Source organism: Salvia miltiorrhiza, chromosome 4 (assembly GCF_028751815.1).
Source record: "Salvia miltiorrhiza cultivar Shanhuang (shh) chromosome 4, IMPLAD_Smil_shh, whole genome shotgun sequence".
NCBI classification, from domain to species: Eukaryota; Viridiplantae; Streptophyta; class Magnoliopsida; order Lamiales; family Lamiaceae; genus Salvia; species Salvia miltiorrhiza.
In genome coordinates, this window is record NC_080390.1 from 52,444,130 (window position 1) to 52,460,251 (window position 16,122).

At 34.7% G+C, this 16,122-nt stretch overlaps 2 protein-coding genes across 2 annotated transcripts; both read right to left on the reverse strand.

Moving 5' to 3' along the window:
• Window positions 1-6,770: 6,770 nt before the first annotated feature.
• Window positions 6,771-7,511, reverse strand: LOC131023604 (NDR1/HIN1-like protein 26). Its single transcript, XM_057953146.1, has one exon. It carries the CDS (start codon window positions 7,509-7,511, stop codon window positions 6,771-6,773), a length of 741 nt encoding a protein of 246 aa, XP_057809129.1.
• Window positions 7,512-9,344: 1,833 nt separating this feature from the next.
• LOC131020478 (exocyst complex component EXO70A1-like) lies at window positions 9,345-16,122 on the reverse strand. Its single transcript, XM_057949300.1, has 11 exons — window positions 15,774-16,122; window positions 15,557-15,652; window positions 14,193-14,398; window positions 12,599-12,841; window positions 12,092-12,230; window positions 11,777-11,989; window positions 10,879-11,084; window positions 10,427-10,624; window positions 10,228-10,327; window positions 9,903-10,138; window positions 9,345-9,701 (listed from the first exon to the last, which is right to left on the reverse strand). The coding sequence occupies exons 1-11, from the start codon at window positions 15,933-15,935 to the stop codon at window positions 9,584-9,586; spliced, it is 1,917 nt and encodes a 638-aa protein (XP_057805283.1). The 5' UTR covers window positions 15,936-16,122; the 3' UTR covers window positions 9,345-9,583.

Genomic DNA, 16,122 nt, shown 5'->3' on the forward strand with positions numbered 1-16,122 from the left:
AAGATGCTCGAAAATGATGAGCAACTTATTAGTCTGTATATATAAGGAGAAGATCAAATGAGAATGAATTATGATTGCATAAGTCAATATATATGTTGCATAAAATGCTTGTAATTTGCATAAGCCGCTTGTAATGACTGTATAACGAATTCAATTAATTAGATAAAATTTTCGCTCCCTCCATGATTCGAATCCAAGTAAAATTTTTATGCAGTATTATACTACAGCTTATGCAACATTATATACTGTCTTATGCAATTATTTTCATTTCTCACTAAAAATAACATTCTTAATATAACTCATCCCTATATATATATGAGTGCACTTTGGTGAGATTGCTATTTTTCGTGAGATCATGAGTACAATGAATATGACAGTATATAGTGTTGAATAAGTCAGTATATACTGATGAATAACGATATTAAAAAAATTGATAAATTTTCGCTCACTCTAGGATACGAACCCTGGTAAAAAAATTCGCCATCTACGTAAATATCAGTATAAGATACATGAAACCAACACTAACAAATCAATCTAAAATCTCCTCACGTATAGGGGATCTCATTGGAACGTTCCCCTACATATATATAGCGGGTTAGGTTCTATGGAATTTTTTTTTTTGCAAAATTTAGAAACATTGAACAAATCAATAATTTTGATGAACCTACCAATAATTTTATTGTTAGAAAAGAGAAACAATCTCAACCATTACAATAGCTCAATCAAACAGTTAATAATTAAGAATAAATTCAGTGTCCAAATTTTAATGAACATTTCAATAATTGCGATGAACATGTCAATAATTTTAATGAACGGACGTATTTATTGAAAATTTCGCACTCTAAAATTCGAACTTCAAACCAAAATACTTGTTTAATAAAATTATTGGTATGTTTATCGAAATTATTGATTTGTTCAATATTTCTAAATTTCATAAAAAAAATTAATTTCTCCATAAAACCTAATCCTATTGCTATATATTGGACCAAATTTAAAACTTTATTTCTTGTAATAAATAGCAAATCCGGCAAATACGAGGGGTTGTTAGTTGTTACGAATTGAATATTCGAAAGGGACGAAATACGAAAAAGTGGAAAGGAATAAAGCATGAGATGATAACTTGTGATAAAAAACTGCGGAAATTCTTGCAAACATCCAAATAGAAAAGGAGATAAAAGTAGTAATGAGAGGAAAAACGCATAACAAAATTACAAAAGAAGGGATCTATCATCTATCTACTCAGATTAAAAGGCAGGAATCCCAATTATGTGACTTTGCGTCCAAATGCAGATAATTTTATTTCTTAGGATAAAAAACATAATCTCATAATCACATTTATTATGTACACCTTCCATTGTTTTCATGTGCTGTTACGCTCTCTAGAACTTGAAATATGAATATAGCGTTAATTAAATTAAAAAGAAAAAGAAAAAGAAAAAGAAAAAGAAAAAGAAAAAGAAAAAGAAAGGAAAGAAACATGTAATTATCCCTAAAAAAATAGTGATGAAATTATTACGTGATGATTTATGGACAGTACTGTCAGGTTAGTCATCGGTGGAGAAATAGATAGATGATATTTTCATAAAATTTATACCAATATACCACTTCTTTTTTATTTGTGGGGTGGCCGATGCCATTTTAAGCATCTTTCACCATTTTTTTTTACTTCCAATTTTTAGTTAATTTTTACACAATCCTTTCGTTGGCGAAACAACAGTCTGCTGATAGCTCAACATATTATAGGGTAGCAAAACAATCACATTTGTAATTTTTCTATTTTACTTTATTTTGATATTATTAATTTTATAATTTTAAAGGAAATTTGTTTTTGTCTAGCCCATTTCCACATTGATTGTAGCTTTTCGAAAGCAGTGATCCTAAACAGCCACATTGTGGCCACCTACCATTTACCTAAATAGAAAATAATTTAATTTATTTAAATTATTTTTAAAAATAAAAATAAGATTTAATTATTTTATTATATTCTGTACATTTTAGTTATTTTTTTACAATTTTTTGATAACTTTTTTATTTTTATTAAAAAATAAATTAAAAATAAAAATGCAAAATAAAAATAAAAATAGTACAATGCAGAGAATATAATAAAATAACTAAATCCTATTTTTATTTAAAAAAATAAATTAAATATATCAAGATTTTTCTTATTATATTAGTGTGTGAGTGGCCACAATGTGGCTGCAAAGATTTATTATTTCGAAAACCCTCGACTATTTTTGAATTGAGGAATTAAATTAATACCCATATACCAAGAGCTATCACTTCATCTTTCTTATTCTTGAATGTTACAAACGCTATTTTATGATTAAAACAAGACACTGAAATAGTAAAATCTCACAGTAGGTCCTAAGTAGAGCAGCAAATAACACCCAAGTCGAAATCCATTTTATATGAATAAAGTTAAGGAGTTAAATCCTTCTCTCATATCAATTCTCTTCCAATTTACTTAAATTTTTCAAAGGAAAACAAAAATTGAGTATCCTCTCACACATCAACGAAACATTTATTTAGTAACAATGGCTACTACGTCTAGGCCCAAGCACACTCTCGATGAGAAGATCACTATCTCACCCAATAACCACAACGAGCTGGGCATCACCTTCTATGTCCAAAGCGGTCGCGGTTATTGCACAAGAACGTTGTTTTTCCAAAGCACATCCGGATAGAAGCTGCGAGCTTTCCCTCGCCATTATAAGGAAACAGGCAGTAGAAGCACAAAACTGCAAAAAGGAGCCTCCAATCTTCATTTGGTTGCCAGCAGACCAGTCTTGGAACATTCTGATAAATAAGCAATCAATCAAAAATAAAGTGGTTATGTGTTAGGTGCATATAACCTTTGCAGAAATAAGGCTATTTCTATATATCAGCTTTCCCTCAGTAAATCTCCTACAAAACCTGACCAGCAGCATACTGAGATGATGAAGATCATCATTACACAGCAACCTTCTTCAAATATGGATGTTCACTCTCAATCTATCAAACTTTGCTTCTTTCGGAGCAACCTTTTATTGGCCATGCAGAATCAATTGAACGAGTCTAAACACAACGTAGCCCAACATTTTCAGATGAGATTACACTTGTGCAAATCCATTCATTTAGAGGCGTGCAAGAAAATCAGAATACAGCAAGATGGATAACTCGGCCACATGATTCAAGACACGCCAACGAATAAGATAAAGCCATATATAGAATGTTATATTTTTTTTACTTCTTTTTATACAAAGAAAAAAAATGTCACCTTATGCGGTTTCCTGAGCATTACGTTGTTGCCATGACCCATGCGAACGTTTACATGCCAACTGTTGATATTATAACGAACAAAAGACAATAACGATTCAAAAAAAAATCAGAAAGCAAATTTCTTTATTCTGAAGTTCACAATGACCTCCTCATGTGCAGCATGTGATATGGGGAATTAGCATGCATGCAGACCATGATTTACCTCTTTTATGAAGCAATACTAGCAAAGAGATTGACATTTCATACCTGCAATAACACAATTAGCAGTAAACCCAGTTTGTACAAAGATATCCTAACTATTAGAATCTAACAACAAATGAGGAACGATCATAAATAATAGAAATCCACTCGTGAAATCATACCACTGTAAAATGAAATGGCTTTAGAGGGTTGAAGTTTTTTTTACGAAGTTGAGAAGCTGGAAAACCGTCCTCCTTCCTGGTCATTGTAGATAGATACAATGCTGGAAAATTTGCAACTACTCACAGCCTTCCATTAAACGGAATTGTTAATCAATAACTAGGAGTCACTTATCCTAGTTAGAACATTTAAGTGTCCTGCAATCCGTACAAAACTTTTTGAAATTAAGATAAACACATAATATTGTTCTAAAAAGAGATAAAATGCATATTAATTTAGATAGGGCCAGGGATCACTCAAGTTTCTTGGAACTCTCCAGTCGTATCTAAAATACAGGTTGCAACTCCTCTCACCAACTGATAATTATAATTATTACTTCACAAACAGCCCTCTATAGCCTTTTAAAACAAAATGTTGGCAAGAATATAACATGGACAGTCAAATTTGCGTTCATCATCTACGAGTTAGAATATTTGTCACTTGAAGTTTCAACTGACATAATAAACCAGGAGTCAACCACTCGCAATCCATGTTTCAAAGTATATAGGCTTTGAAGTTTTTCCCTTTACTTTTATGGTTTTTTAAGGACATTTATTTCAATTTTCAACATCCATGTTTGTCAACAAATAACAAAAAAAATTGCCAAGTGCATATATTGCTGTGAGCAAACAAATAATATAAACCTACAAAAGTCAACAAGTAGTGTTATGATATTTGCTGAGCAAGTAAGACAACCATGAACCTTATCAAGTGAACCATTCACCCCTCTGGAAAAGAATATGAATCTAAATTCAAGAAAGTAATTGAAAAACAAATAAAAACTTAGAACAAATGAAGAAGGCAACAAGTAAAACGTAAAGCTTTCATCAGCTAGGTCATCATCAAATGGAAAACTAAAGTTTCTAAAATCAATTCTGGTGGTGGTTATCTGCATGTAACCCCAAAACACACACGCACACACCTGGAGACATGAAAAGGAGCATGCAAACAGATAAAGAGAGTGAAACTCACCTTATTGCATAATATAGTAATAACAATTTTATATCACTTGTATTTTGGAACCAAGATGTTTCATGATCACGTCCATTTCCAGGACTTCTCTCCAGCAGAAGATGCCCCTGTATTTGATTATTACTAAAGAAGAAAAGCATCATGAATTTATAAAACTTGTATAACAAAGATAATATTTAGGTTTTGGAGGAAGCACATTCTCATGCAAACAATAGTAAACTTTGAGAACCTAATTCATCTTTTCTTTTATTTACAGCAAAAACTTAAATTATTTCCAAACATTCCACACAGAAAGTCGTTAAACCACAGAGAAAGAAAGAGATCACGCAATCAAATCTGAACCTTTGCTTTGATTAATTAAGGAAACAATATATTAACATTTGAGTATATTGTAATATATAGTTGACTATCATGTGTTTAAAATCCTACATGCTTCATTGACAAATAGACTCATGGTAACAGAAAGGAGTATGCTGCCGTAACAGATCAGATAATATGGCAAGCTCCGACAAGACATGAGGTTTTATCTTTGCCAATAACTAACCTACTATGAATCTACAGGTTTCAGGGGAAAAACTTATGAAATATAAAAGATTCCCTCGTTAGCCTCTATAAAAGCACATTTTAGAAAATTAAAACCAACCTGAAAAAACATGATGTTGTGCATGGATGCTGAATGTATAAAGTTCTCATGAAAGAAAAATTTCTCGTGCATGCAAATAGTGATTGCTCGTATCATTTCGAATGGAACACATGGAACATATCTGTATGATAAAATGATGATAACACAACCTACCATGTGTTACATTTATTTGCTAAACTTGACAAACATTAATATGACCAGAATTATGCAACACGTGTTTCAATTTATTAGATGTAAAACCAAAATCCGGAGATTGAGGTAAAGGAAGTTAGTAACGTCACGACAAAGATCAATTAGTTCAACAATAATCCAATGACAATAATAACGGCACTGCCCAAGGTTTGAGCAGCTTCTCAAGAGGCGACAAAATCTTCAGATAAGCAATTTTAGGTGTAAAAGGAATGGGTTCAATACCGGAGAGTCAAACCATAACAGTTTTATAGCTAACTGTTTTCCATTTTATAAGGAAGTTCTATAATTACTATGCCACGGAACAAGAACAAAATCTGCAACCAGTTATGGAATGACAATTGTTTACATGAATATTTCAATGAATTTTCGACCATAAGAGAAATGCTAAAACTGATTTCAACTATGATTAACAGTAAACTAGAACAGCGAAATCAGGGCATTAGAACAGACCTAAAAAGGGAACCACACGTTTCAGATTGTTGTATGGTAAATCAAGCACAGATTAGTGATGCACATCAGGATAAAAATTCATCGTTGGAAAAATTATAATCATAGGATTCATATATTCATCACAAAGAATAAAATTGGTAAGTTCAAAACTTTCATGAAGAATTTTCATCTTTCAGTGAAAAGAAAAGCATATAAATCAGAATTGCGCGCTTGTTGCACACAAAGTTTATGTTTGTGCACATATATTGCACAACAACAATAAATACGTTTTATTTGACAATTTTAGCGTAGTTAACTTATATCCTTTCTATACATACAACATCACGCTTATCTCCAATTCTTGCAATGATTCAATATCCAGATGAGAGGTTGAAGGTAGTTTTTGCCTTTCACTAAAAGAAATAAACATTGGTAAAATAAACGCTACAGATATTCCTTGTAAAGAAAATGATAGAATGGTAGATGAAATATAGGCAACATATAGAAATCGAACACTTAAGGGTACAAACTGAGCAGACAACGACAAAGCAACACTCAAGCATCCTCCATTGTTAGGGATTCCATCTCATGTAAGTTCACATTTTCAGCAAAAAGCTCCCGTGTATCTCATTTAGAAATGGAAACAGAGAATCATCTCAATTGCACAAAGATGAGCATCAACAGGCACATACAACACATCGAATAATCACAAGTAAATCGGGTGCATTAAACTGTAGAAGCTTCATAAAATCAAGAATAGAGGGATCAAATTAAAGTCAGTGACACCGGCGGTAAGAATGGTTAATTTAGGTCATTTTATTGGTCTACTGTTTGCTCCAAATGCATCTCACGAAGATGCATTACATTACATTTCATTTTATTTGGAGTAAACATAAACCTCGCATTCTTGATAGGGATTCAAGAAAATGCCAGGCCTGTTACTCGAAGTAAAACCAAAACTCACACCACCACAGTAAGCCCTCATGAAACGGGACTTGGTTTTCCATTTCCCGTTCCTATACTTTACCACCGATGAAATCTTCATCATAAGCCCCAAACTCCCGCGATCCAAATCCTCCTTCATCGCGCTAACCACGCCGCTCGTGAGATTGACGGCAGAGAAGCTGAGGTTAGTTTGGAGCGTGATCTGGCTGCGCTTAGGCTGCACGATCCGTGGGTGGTGGACCTGCGAGAGCGTCACCTGCTGAGACGCGTAGAGCAGGGAGATCTCCATGCGATCGTAGGAGGCTGTGAGGTGGCGGTTGGGGTTGGTGAGGACGAGGGTAATGTTGCAGTCGGCCGAGGCGGCGGTGGAAGTGACGGCGATGGGCGACAGGATGGCGGAGGCGATGCTGAGCTGAGGGAAAGTAGGGTGGAAAACCATCCACATCAGCGCCAGGAAGCTGGCGATGAACAGGAAGGCGAGGATGCACCACTTCAAGATGGTGCAGAAGAAGAGCAGCTCGCGGCGGACGAACTGCAGCCCCTGCTCGGGATCGGGCTGGGGCTGAGGATTAGGCTCGGGCTCTCGGTACAACTGGTGCAGATAAACTGCTGAGAGCGGCGCCCTGTCTGTGGCGGCAGGGGCGGCAGCGGCGGGGGCGGAGGGAGAAGCCATTGCAAAAATTGAGGGTTTGTGAGGGTTTGCGTGAGGGTTTGTGTGAGCGTTGGTGGTGGTGAGCCGTGAGCGGAGGGCGTTATAAAGAGGGGAAGGGCTAACACGTGTGGAAAAAGGAGGCCGAGCTTCGGCGAGAAGGCGGAGAAAGGGCTTTCTCTTTTTTGTAGTATTTCCAGTTTTCGGGGGTGGCTGAGTCGACTCGGGGTTCCATTCATGACGTCGGGTGAGTTGGCTGGAATTCGAAATCTGGATTCTGTGAGTGAAGCGGAAAGGGGAGACGGGAAGGCGGTTTTTTAAGGTGCTGTTTGGTGCAGGTGTTTTTTGAATTATTTATCACCGTTGGCAAGTAGCGCTTAACTGCCGCGCTTTCTCTTTTCCTCTTTTTTCTCTTTTTATTTTATTTTGGAATTACCACTTATATCACATATTCCTTCTAATCTTTACCCTACTTTTTTTTTGGGGAACTAGGAAATGAGATTTGGAAGTTCGAATAAGATTATACTGGTATATTTGTTTTAGGTATAAAAATACGATGGGATTAGATATGAATGGGAAATGTATTCATTAATCTAGAAAATATTAATCCGACCTAATTCGATTAAACACTGTATATTTTATTTTGACTATTTATTTTTATACATAGATGAAACAAACTGTATCGATTTATGATAATGTCACAAAGTTGGAAAGCATGGCGCTCTTATATTCTTGACTCTTTCGTTCATTAAGAGTAATAGAGTTTTCTATTTATAAACAGTAAATTTATGAAATCTGAAAAGATGTTTTGTATATAAACCATGTATATGAAAAGGTGATAATGCATGAGAGCCTTGAGCTGAGTCTTACGTTCATTAAAAGTAATGATTTTTCTATTTATAAATATTAAATTTATGAAATCTGAAAAAATGTTTCGTATATGAGCCATGCATATGAAAAGGAGATAGTGCATGAGAGCTTGAGCTGAGTCTTACGTTCATTAAAAAAGTAATAGATTTTTCTATTTATAAACAATAAATTTATGAAATCTGAAAAGATGTTTTGCATATGAAAAAGGTGATAGTGCATGAGAGCTTGAGCTAAGTCTTACGTTCATTAAAAAAATAACAGATTTTTCTGCTATTTATAAACAATAAATTTATGAAATCTGAAAAGATGTTTCGTACATGAAACATGCATATGAAAAGATGATAGTGCATGAGAGCTTGAACTGAGTTTACGTTCATTAAAAATAACAGATTTTTCTATTTATAAACAGTAAATAAATTTATGAAATCTGAAAAGATGTTTCGTATATGAACCATGCATATGAAAAGGTGATAATGCATGAGAGCTTGAGCTGAGTCTTACATTCAGTAAAAATAACAGATCTTTCTATTTATAAACAATAAATTTATAAAATCTAGAAAGATGTTTTTTGTATATGAACCATGCATATGAAAATTTAAAAGGTGATAGATATGAGAGCTTGAATTGAGTCTTACGTTCATTAAAAGTAACAAATTTTTCTATTTATAAACAGTAAATTTATAAAATCTGAAAAGATGTTTCGTATATGAATCATGCATATGAAAAGGTGATAGTGCATGAGAGACCGAGCAAGATAAATTGCTGGAAATTAAGGCTTTGTCCCCAAACAAATTAGCTCACAATTATTACAATAATCCACACAAGGAGCTGGTTTAGACAAGGCAACCTTATTAGGATTTCAAAGACCTGCTTTTTTTTTTATTCGGCTTTATATATATTCATAAATGCTTGCAAGACTGTTTTGACCTGTAATATTGTCTATTTTTCATTACGTGATGCTTTTTTCTTGTATAGTAACTTACAAAGAAAATAGAATAAAATGACGAATTAATAAGTCAACAATCAATATGATCCAATTAAATGTGTACAGTCAATCTACCTACTATTTTCTCCTCTTGTCACATAATTACGTTCTAGCAATATATTCATTTAGGAACAAACATATAAATTATTATAAGGAGATACATAATATCATTTGTACAGAAAAAGTAACAATAAACTTTACAGAAAAAATACAAGTGAATTTGTAGCCAAATATGATATATCTATCGCTTGGGTTCGTTCCACGTCTTTCCTTCGAAGAACTCAGCCAGCATTCTTTCTAGATCTTCAGGTGTATATCTGATGTACTTTGATGGATTCTTTCCACCCTCAATCATAGGCCTAAGCAACAAATAAGATTTGAGTGAGACAGAGATCTTAAGCAAAAGCTCTTGTTTGATGCCCACTTATTATTATGTGACGGGTCAAGATCCGGATTCAAACTCATATCCAATGGCATATTTGTAATTAAATATATATTTGGATCTGAATCTTGACCTAGCTCACACAAGTTTTAGGGAAGCAGAAGAGGTTACTACGTACCCGAAACGTCTCACGAAAGACCTATAGGCAGGCAGTAGGACCTCAGCAACGGCGAGCCTCAACGACTCCCGGAGTTCGCTGTCGGGAACTGTCCATTGAGATTGCCTCTGATGGATCTCTTCAAATAGGGTGTTGAAGGTCTTGTACCTGTCTTTCACCATCGCCCTTGAAACACCGGCCGTGCTGTTGCTATCTACCGCGGAATTCGCCCCCTGGATCGTCAGGCATTGCAAAATCTGCCATATTTCACCAACATAAATATTGATCAACAAGATCACAATCCCTCAACAAAATCATTTTGTCAATGTGAAGCATTTTTGTGAACCTTGGACCATGCGATTCTCTTGTACTGATTAGCATGCTGCTGGACGACCCTTCGGTGTATCTGCACCCAGTCATCGCCTAATAAATCCTTTGCCTCTGACCTAGAAATAACAATCAAGATTCAGAATCAAGATTTTTTATTTTTTTTCCCACTAGTATCAAGCCAATTAATGACATTCATTGTTATAACCGTTGCCCACCTGCGTACAGATCTTACAATATAGTGTATATTGTTCATCAGAAATAGTTGAGTCAAAGCAGGATCTTTGTATTGCTTTGATTTTCCTTCGAGATTAGTCTGAAGAGCCTGCATAATCTTGGTCGTTATAAACGCCAACTGCTGTTCTGAATCGCCTTCGCCAAACTCTTTGAAGAGTTGCTGTAGAGTTGAATGATAGCTGAAAGTATCAACATGAAATAAGAGTATTCTGTAACTTGCTGTCATCAAAGGCTTGACGCAGCGAACTGACATACGTTTACATGAATAAAAATTCAAATCAGCCAAGAAAAAAAAAAAAAAACCTTAAAACTGTAGATTCTTATGTGGAATGAAAGAAGGCATCAGTAAAGACAATATTTAGGAGTTTCCGTAATCCAAATTTAATCTTCTTAATAAATGTGAGCGAAAACACAAGCGCACACGTTTACTTACTCGAATAGAAACTTCACATAGTTGATCACATAGCTGGTTAAAGGATGGACTGTTCCATCAAGAACAGCAGTTTTTGTGCAATCTTTCTCAACGGCTTCCTCGAATTCAGCAAACGTCTCCTTAGCAGTCTTAGCAAGTTTTTTTGTCAGTACTGTGAAAGCTTCCCTCATTTCAGTACTATATTTACTTCCAAATATGACATCCATCTGTAAACAGCAGTATTAAGCTAGATTCAAAGATGGCTACAAAGGATAATATAACAATGGAGAGGCATAATTTCCATCATGATTATCAAATTAACACTTGAATTCAAAACTTGTTCCATGTATACACAAAGGTACTTCGCCAATATATCTCATGGTCAATTTCTATGCAGATAGCACCATTCGTATAGACAAAACAAAAATAAGAATCATATTGAACGGGAAACTGAAAAATATTATCAACAGTTTCTGTACATTATATCTTTGAGAAGACCATATACAAAAAATATACTCCCTCTGTCCCATAATAATAGTCCACTATTCCTTTTATTTCTCCATTCCAAGGTTTTAGTCCACTTTTATTACTGGATTTGCATTAATATCAAATGGCAAAGTGTAATATCCCTTAATTTATTCAAATGTTAAAGTAACAGTTACCTAGAGCCAAAGAAAGTGATTTAATCTATATCAAGATCAGTTTGAGAATGGAACCTATTCTTGTGCGACATGCGACAAGGACATGATTAGTGCTCATTAATGTTGAGGTAAAAAAGAGTAATAGAAATTATCAAAAAAAAAAAAGAGCAATAGAAGGATTATAAACTAAACTAAGAAATTCATTCGAGTTACTAATCTCATAGTCAACCAAGGTGAAATCACTTCACAGTTATTGCAAGTTTTTCATTTAATCATACCTCGGGCTGAAGTTCTCGCATTATCTCATACATGTCCAGGAGGACAAATAGCTTTTCCGGGGATTTCTTACTCTTAGCGATAGCATCTCCAAAACTGAGAAGCGTTATCACACTGGTCCCAGTCACCTCAGCAAAACACTGATCCATAAGATTTTCATAGGTCTGAAAAATCTCATCACATACTTTCTTTTCAGCAGCAAACAAAAGCTTGATCTATTCCATGCACAATATAATTAGATGCAGTGAGAGATGAAAATAGAAGGGGAATGACAAGGGGAAAAAGAATACAGTCAACTAATGTGGTTAACTCCTTACAGCAATTCTCATGAAATGAATCCAGTTTCCTATCTTTGCTTCTAAAGCTTCCCACTGCATCTTCTGTACCTCATCTTTACCAAGTCTCTCAACGCCTAGTTTCCTTAAAGTTTGTTCTACTGCTGCAGACCTAGCTTCCCTACATCAAATTATTGACGCAGCAAAAATAGCATCAGAGATGTGTTAAAGATAATGTAGTAAATACACGATGAGATCATTCATATATCTCGTTTTGGGAGAGGCAACTACACTAAAAGCAGAAGGTTTCTATGTTCCCTAACTCACTTATTAATAGGGTTGTAATGTATTAACATATTTGTTTGGATCGGACCTACCAAACAGAAACAGATCAAAATCCAAGATGAGGGAAAGTGAAAATAAAATATTACACTACTGTAAGGAATTCATAACTTGGCCTTCTCACCTCAGCTAAGACTTAAAAATCCTACAACTGACATGCCAACATCAAAATTAAAAATAAAATCACGCCTAAATCTACAATATTACCTGTATAAAATAGCAACCTGCTGTTGGTGGCCGGCTTGAATCATTTGCTTTGAAATCTCCTGGAGCAAAGGCATGATTCTAGGAGGAATTAGAGTTGGAAGTTTGTAGACAACTGTCTCTAAACTTTTGTTATGGTGGTCAGATGATTTCTTTCCAGCGGGTTCACCTTCACGAGGTGATCCTGATGATGGCCTCATAGAATTCGGCAGGCAGTCAAAAAGAAGATCAGGTTCAATAGGTTTGCTGAAATTAGAAACATATATAAGCAATTTATCAACAAGTCTTCAATTTCTTACCATCATACAACTTAGATAATCATATTAGACGCACCAAAAGTGTATCTGAGGCATAAAGGGCTGGTTCTAAATCCTCAACAGGAGGTAAACAAATCTATCTATGGGGCAGGACCTTTTACAGCAAATAAAATTTCATTATCTTCAATGAAATAATAAATTGAAATTTCGAATGAATAGATATAAATTTGATAACCTCCTAGATTTCATTAAAGATAAACTAAACATATATCCAGGATGTAGTCAATAGTTGAAAGGCTCACATTTAGGGAAAAAAATCAAACTGAATTGAGATAAAGCCTGTCCGTTATCTTAAGTCTTTTTAAACATGAAAAGCCAGTGCCAAGTTAGAATGCTGATTGTAAGAAGAAAAAGAGTAGGGCAAGGAGATGAAATTCTAGAAACTAGCTTTTCCATAGAATTTGCATCTGATGATGAAAGAATTCTAGCACACAGCAATTACAACAATCCATATCTGGTTAGAAGACCAAGTTGCATCTAACTTTAGGATTCATATGTGTTAAACAAAGACATGGACAGAACTATGATATTTCCTTACATGTAGGAAAAGTTATGCAGTCTTCACTTAAGTAAACACGAGGAAAAAAGCATATTCACGAAGCCAAGTAACCGTTGTATCTTCTAAATAAGTGAAATAAATGTTGAAATTACAGCTTCTGCATGGTGCAATTGGCGGTTCTATAACAAAGATAAGGGTGAATTAAATGGTTTATTTGAATATCACTATAATACTTCATCAACCCAATAATATAAAGTATAGCCCAGTACTAAAAATCTTCTAGAAAAAGGAAAAAAAGATAATAAAAACCACAAAATAAAAAAAAAAAATTATAACTTCCCACAAAAAATTGAGCATGTAAGCAAACATCCTTTGCACAAGGGATAAATATATGGTGATTTTGATTACCTTGCTGTGATCAATGACCAGAAGACATTTCATTTAAACCCCAATTAGTCAGTCAACATAACTAGCATAAAAGAAAATCGTGACTATGCCTCAAACAAAGACAATATAGCCTTCTTTCATGATTAATAAAAAAAATAACCACTTGGCCTAAAGGTGAGTTTATTGGAAGTACACAAAGATCAAATTCTGAGTATATAAACAATGTCATGCAGAGAACTTTGAGGAAAAATATAAGTACCCGAGGCATGGATAAAATGACGATGCAAAAATAAAAATATATATTGGCTTAACACAACCCTAAAGATACACATAACCAAGATAACAATTACAGACCAATGCAAGACAAGTATATGATTTCTGTGGATTAGCAAACCTGTATGAGGTGAGAAGCTGTCGAAATTCTTCCTCTAGTTTGAGGATTGCTTTTCCAAGTAAGTTATTGGCTTGGTTGACAATCCCAATACCACTCTTAAAGTTTTTGTTTCCAGTAAAAAACTGAATAATACCCCTTAGTTGTTCCACTGCTTCGAGGTAGCTTTCCAAATCTTCGTGAGGCCCCCTTAATATTTTTGCTTCTGCCTGTAAGTTAATGTTAAGATAGGAGTGAGCTTGATGTACTAACAATTCAAAGATTCATTACTACCCTCGATCTTTATGAGATCTTAAGAAAAGTCTATCCAGGATCCTGCCTTTATTCACATTTATATGACTGATTACTATAATGGACAGTATATTCATTGCATTGTATATATAACAATGTAAAAGTGTGTGTTAGAATTTACACAATCGACTGTCTGTCAAGCCCAAGCCATGGCTTCTAAAATCAAACTTGAGCTTCGTAAAAACATTCAAGCTCAATTTTCATATTTTGTATTATCCTTCTGAGTTTCAGCTTGTTTAAAATCATAAATAAGATAAAGATACTCTTGAGCATCTAACACCTTCCAAATATAGTGTCAAATGCACCTTGGTCAGGTCAGTTAAAACACAAAGAATATTCTGAAGCAGTAATACAGCATGTTTACATACTTCATTTTGCATCTTACTATTTTGTTCGCAAACCTTTCTTGTTCAATAATGTTTTTAAATCAATGAAATCATGCCAACTTCTAAATATATAATTAGATTGCGTTAAAAAAAACTTCAGTAAAATTCTTCCTTTTTTTGGGAGGCAGCAAAATTCTTCCTTGGTTCCATAACGATGGGGTGTAGTATTTTAGTACTGTAACCTAGGGGTGTGACAATTTGTCCTAAAAACATACAAAAAATCAAGTGATCTAAGTCCTTATTATTTTTGCTTTCCTTAATTTCACATGTTAGAAAATAAAAAATTTGGGGATTCCAATGAATAGTAGCTATTTCAGGCAACAACTTGAATTACTAAATGCCACTAAACACAACTTTAGAACTTTGACATCTAGAATTTAGAGGAATTAAAACCACAATGCTATCCCTCAAAACAAAAACCACAATGCTAACATAGCGAAGTATATTTGATCATATCTAGAGAAGATTCTAAGTAAATACCATGAAGTAAATGAGACAAACAGTGTAATTCTTAACTATCTCTTTACTTTCCCTTGAACTTTCCAAGTTCTAGCGCCCATTCGACAAAATTATTTCCAAAATGCATCAAACACTAAATCAAAAGAGGCAAATTGGCGACTTCTTTTCTTAAACAAAAGCAAAAAAGAAAACACACACACACACACACAGAGTGAGAGGAGTGGAGAAGACCTCGCGTGAGCGATCAAATTTCTCGAGAACAGCCTCGGCAGTCTTGAGTGTCTTGTCGATGTTCTCGTGCGCCCTCCTTATCGAATGCGTTTTCAACTAAACCCCAATTAATAATTCACAATTAACACTAGTATCATTTCCATGCATTTCTCGCCTAATACCAATAATTAATACACATTAGTTTGTTACAGAGAGAGAGAGAGAGAGAGAGGAGTGCCTGCGTGGGGCGCATGGCGGTCTCGAGGGCGGAGAGGCGGTGGTCGAAGGAGCCTAAAATGGTGACGACGTTGTCCGTGATCACCTGGGTTTTCTGCATCGATTCTCTCATCAGCGCGGCGCGCTCCGTTAGGGTTTCCATCGCGACGGCGTACGACCCCATTTTTCTGGTCGCGTCCGATTCTCAGAGACTGTATCTATCGATCATGGCGAGATGCGTTAGGGTTTTCTTGCGCAATGTCAAATTAAACCACGATTGGAGCTTTGGCTATGCAAAGAAATGGCAGCTTACATATATATAGTTTTCCCTATCTTCAAAAAAATATACTCCTATATAGTACTATACCATA

Excerpts from the sequence above, each read along its gene's own strand:
- LOC131023604 (XM_057953146.1), bottom strand. The coding sequence starts at position 7,511 with ATGGCTTCTCCCTCCGCCCCCGCCGCTGCCGCCCCTGCCGCCACAGAC.
- LOC131020478 (XM_057949300.1), bottom strand. The coding sequence starts at position 15,935 with ATGGGGTCGTACGCCGTCGCGATGGAAACCCTAACGGAGCGCGCCGCG. Across the intron at positions 12,231-12,598 it reads CAGGTTGCTATTTTATACAG|GGAAGCTAGGTCTGCAGCAG; the intron begins GTAATATTGTAG and ends AATTTGATGTAG. Across the intron at positions 10,139-10,227 it reads AGAGAATCGCATGGTCCAAG|ATTTTGCAATGCCTGACGAT; the intron begins GTTCACAAAAAT and ends GAAATATGGCAG.